This window comes from Lottia gigantea (assembly GCF_000327385.1).
Source record: "Lottia gigantea unplaced genomic scaffold LOTGIsca_335, whole genome shotgun sequence".
NCBI lineage: Eukaryota > Metazoa > Mollusca > Gastropoda > Lottiidae > Lottia > Lottia gigantea.
In genome coordinates, this window is record NW_008709130.1 from 59,373 (window position 1) to 63,632 (window position 4,260).

General features: G+C 36.1%; 2 protein-coding genes across 2 annotated transcripts in view; one reads left to right on the forward strand and one right to left on the reverse strand.

The window, feature by feature from the left end:
* Positions 1–732, reverse strand: part of LOTGIDRAFT_175661 (hypothetical protein) — a gene marked incomplete at both ends in the record, with an annotated part of 13,058 nt that extends 12,326 nt beyond the window's left edge. Inside the window, 5 exons of the mRNA XM_009058366.1 lie at positions 44–86; positions 139–227; positions 280–342; positions 442–511; positions 670–732. Coding sequence (XP_009056614.1) covers positions 44–86; positions 139–227; positions 280–342; positions 442–511; positions 670–732 — 328 coding nt within the window. The remainder of the gene's footprint in view (positions 1–43; positions 87–138; positions 228–279; positions 343–441; positions 512–669) is intronic.
* A 645-nt stretch (positions 733–1,377) lies between these two features.
* The window catches only part of LOTGIDRAFT_175662 (hypothetical protein), a gene marked incomplete at both ends in the record, with an annotated part of 7,827 nt that continues 4,944 nt past the window's right edge, over positions 1,378–4,260 (forward strand). Inside the window, 2 exons of the mRNA XM_009058367.1 lie at positions 1,378–1,565; positions 2,207–3,282. Coding sequence (XP_009056615.1) covers positions 1,378–1,565; positions 2,207–3,282 — 1,264 coding nt within the window. The remainder of the gene's footprint in view (positions 1,566–2,206; positions 3,283–4,260) is intronic.

Consider the following 4,260-nt stretch of genomic DNA (forward strand, 5'->3'; position numbering starts at 1 on the left):
GTAATATAAAATATGCTTCGTTTATATGTAATATAAAATATACTTGGTTTATCTAACAACAGAAATATAAAATATGCTTCGTTTATCTGTAATATAAAATATTCTTGGTTTATCTAACAACAGAAATATAAAATATACTTGGTTTATCTGTAATATAAATATGCTTCGTTTATACGTAATATAAAATATGCTTCGTTTATATGTAATATAAAATATACTTGGTTTATCTGTAATATAAAATATACTTGGTTTATCAAACAACAGAAATATAAAATATACTTGGTTTTTCTGTAATATAAAATATACTTGGTTTTTCTGTAATATAAAATATACTTGGTTTATCTGTAATATAAAATATGCTTCGTTTATATGTAATATAAAATATACTTGGTTTATCTGTAATATAAAATATGCTTCGTTTATATGTAATATAAAATATACTTGGTTTATCTAACATCAGAAATATAAAATATGCTTCGTTTATCTGTAATATAAAATATACTTCGTTTGTCTGTAATATAAAATATACTTGGTTTATCTAACAACAGAAATATAAAATATACTTCGTTTGTCTGTAATATAAAATATACTTGGTTTATCTGAAAAGGGCCTTTCTTCCACGTAAGGCACACTTGGTCTTGGGCATCTCCAGGAGACTACCCCACTTACTGCGACAACTCCTAACATTGGACTCGTTGATATTGAATTCACGGCCAGCTGCTCGATTGCCATGAGCCTCAGCAAATGCGATGACGTTCAATTTCTCCTTCGTGGTGTACGCAACGCCATTTCGTATTTTTTTTTCTCTTTTTTGGCTCAAATCGATTTGGGGGGACCAGGGAACGTCAGAAATTCCCTTTCTTTTGATTATTTCAGGTTCACTTGCCCAGATGAACCTGAAGATTAGAGTGTTTAGTTGTTTGATTATATCTGGGGGTGGAGGTATTATTTTCAGTGTGTATTGGGTAAGTCTAACTAGGTATTTAAAGCCATCAGGCGCTCCCTAAAGGAGCTTCGTACTGTGAACAACTAATTAGCTCTCTCTCTAGTCTGGATTGGTGAAATTGGATTAGCGGATTACTGTCAAGTATCAATTAAGTATAACTCAATTAACTTTTGACACCTGCCACTAATTTGTGAGTTCGTTCCTTTTTATTCTTTTCTTTTATCTTTTCTTTGGGCGGCCGACAATTTCTTTGGCGGAAGAAATTCAAGCTGTCCTACAAAGCTTTCACTAGGTTTCGTTTTGTTTCGTTGTTCTCTTTTCATTTTCATACTATCAATTTTTGCACAGTCTGCAAGGCATTCTTGATAGCCATCTCTTATCTGTCTTATTGTATTGTATTTGTACTAATCAAACCTTCAATTTCAGCTAAAATGGCCTCTTCCCAACAAGCCACCAAGGTTAGCTATGCCGATATTGCGAGTCGGCTAGCTGCTACCATGCAACCCAGGGTAGCAAGGCCGGAATACTCCAATATCGTGAAAGTGAAGCCAAGCGGGGGCAAAACTTTCGGTAGCACGAAGTCGAAGGTTATCGGCGACTTCATCCGTAAAGAGTGGAAGTATAGCTCTCTTCCGGAGGTCAAAGTCCTGGCTAACGAATTTGAGTTCCTGGCAGATGCGGTTTATGCTGCCAACCAAACCGCACTATGTGGGATGAAGGTGGACTCCGCCATGTCCACCTTCAACAAGACGGAACGGGTCGTCATTTATGGCGTCCCCTCCGAGTACTCTGAGGGTGAATTGCTGGAGGATCTTAAGCTCCACAATCACGCTGTAGAGGGTTTATACCTCTACAAACCTCGGGAGGGCAAGTCCGTTAGGACTGTCCAACTAACCTTCGCAAGCGGGAAAGTACCTAATCTTCCCCTTCTATATTCTAGGTACCTGTTGTGAAATAGACTAAATGCGGTCTGTAAAGTGTTAACTCTTGACATGAATTATCTCCCTTTTTGGAACTCTTTATGTAAGAAGTTGTCTTCTCTGTACACCCTTGAAATGTGGTGAAGAAAATAAAATTCGAGTTTAGAGTGTGACTTATTTTCGATTTCCTAGTCGAGTGTTAGCTTTTTAACCCAAACATTTGGTCCGACGAGATGGATTCCTAGTGAATCTGATTCATTTGTGAGTAAAGAATATTAACTTTCCAAAATGAGTGCTAAAGACAAAGAAGCGGGATCCAGTGAAAATTCTGCCGGTTCAGTGATAACAGTGAACTTGGTCAAAGCGTGCTTAGTTTATCAAAAGTGAGAAGAGTTCGTGGTGGCCACAGGGCATTTGTAAAGAGAACAATACAATCATCTGACAATTCAATTGATGAATTTTCAAATTCACCGAGAGAAATAGAGATTTTAGAAGGTTTCAAAGCAACATTGAGTGAGAAGAAATCAGTCCTTAGAAATCATGAGGAGAAGATCCTTGAATTCATTGAAAGTGAAGAAGAAATCATGCATGACATTTCTGAGTCAAGTGAATTTTGTGAACTTATAAACAGAACTATTTTTAGAATTGAGTCGTGTCTTAATCCGAAACCTCCACAGATTGTGCCTACGGTAGAACATTCAAATAGTTTACCTGCTCCTGCTATAGACATTATACCTAGACCAAATAATCCTAAATTGACTGCTAAGCTTCCTAAATTGACATTGACTTCTTATAATGGTGATCCTAAATCATGGCAATCATTTTGGGACAGTTTTGATGCTGCAGTGAATAGTAATGACAGTATTTCCAAGGTTGACAAGTTCCATTATTTGAAGGGACTTTTAGAGGGTGCAGCCTCATTGTGTATAGCAGGTCTATCTTTGACTGAACATAACTATGACTCAGCTGTTGAATTATTACTTGAACGTTTTGGTAATAAACAGGTTATGATTTCTAGTTACATGGACGCTTTGATTGATTTGTCTCCAGTTTCTAATTCTAATGATATTAAACGTATTCGGTCTCTTTTTGATTCAATTGAAGTTAGTATAAGGAGTCTTGGTTCTCTAGGTGTAGATTCAAACAGTTATGGTTCTATATTGGGTCGTATAATTTTGAAGAAAGTTCCTGAAGAGTTTAGATTGATTATTAGTAGACAGTGTGATAAAGATAAGTGGAGTATTGATGAGTTGTTGGCTTTGTTAAAAGATGAATTGGAAGCTAGAGAAAGAATCAACCTAATGAATCCTGCGTCCAGTTCTAGTTCAACTTCCAGCCGCCCAAGTTATTCAAGAAAACCAGATTTTAGATATAAACCACAACCAACAACTGCATCAACCCTACATTCCAGTGCCAGTAAGGACACTTACAATTCAAATAGTAGAACTATTTATTGTGTATTTTGTGGACAGAAACATCAATCGGCTGAATGAACAGTTGTGACAGACAAATCTGCTAGAAAAGGAATTCTTCGTCAAAAGGCTAAATGTTTTATTTGCCTTAGATCCGGTCACGTAATGAGAGATTGTCGAGTTGACTACACGTTATAATTGTGGTGCAAGGCATAATAAGGCTATATGTGATGCAAACAGACAACATAATACCAATTCCAAATCAGTGACCAGAAATAGTAGTCCGAAACCCACAACCAATTCTAGTTCCAGTTCAACTATGTGTGTAAATAGTTCTACTTCAGTTCTACTTCAAACAGCTATATGTTAGCAATACTACTGAGTCTAGTCAGAGTTTGAGGTCAAATATTTTGTTTGATAATTGCAGTCAAAGGACTTATATAACTGAGAAGAATAGAAATAAGTTGAGATTAAATTCTATTGGTCAAGAAACCTTATTGATTAAGACTTTTGGTGATGACATTCCAAGGTTGAGAACCTGTGATGTAGTTCAGTTTTCCATTACCTGTTTGGATGGTATGCAGATATATGTTAAAGCCTTTTGTGTTCCTTCTATTTGTAGTCCATTGAGTGACCAGAGTATCCAGGTTGCTGTTAATAGATACCCTCATTTACAGAATATACAGTTAGCCAATCCTTCGGACGTTAAAGATTATGATGTTGATATCCTTATAGGTGCAGACTATTATTGGAATTTCTTTAATGGTTGTATTAGAAGGGGGGAGTCTAGTGGTCCAGTTGCATTATTGTCCAGACAATAGTAGTCTCAGGTCCTGTTGTTGATTATTCCTTGAATAAAGAGACTTCAGTAAATCTTGTTTGAACCCATGTACTTCATATCAACTCAGTTAAAGAATCATGTCCAGAAATTCCATTAAAAGATGAAGTTCATAAATTCTGGGATTTAGAGACTATAGGAATC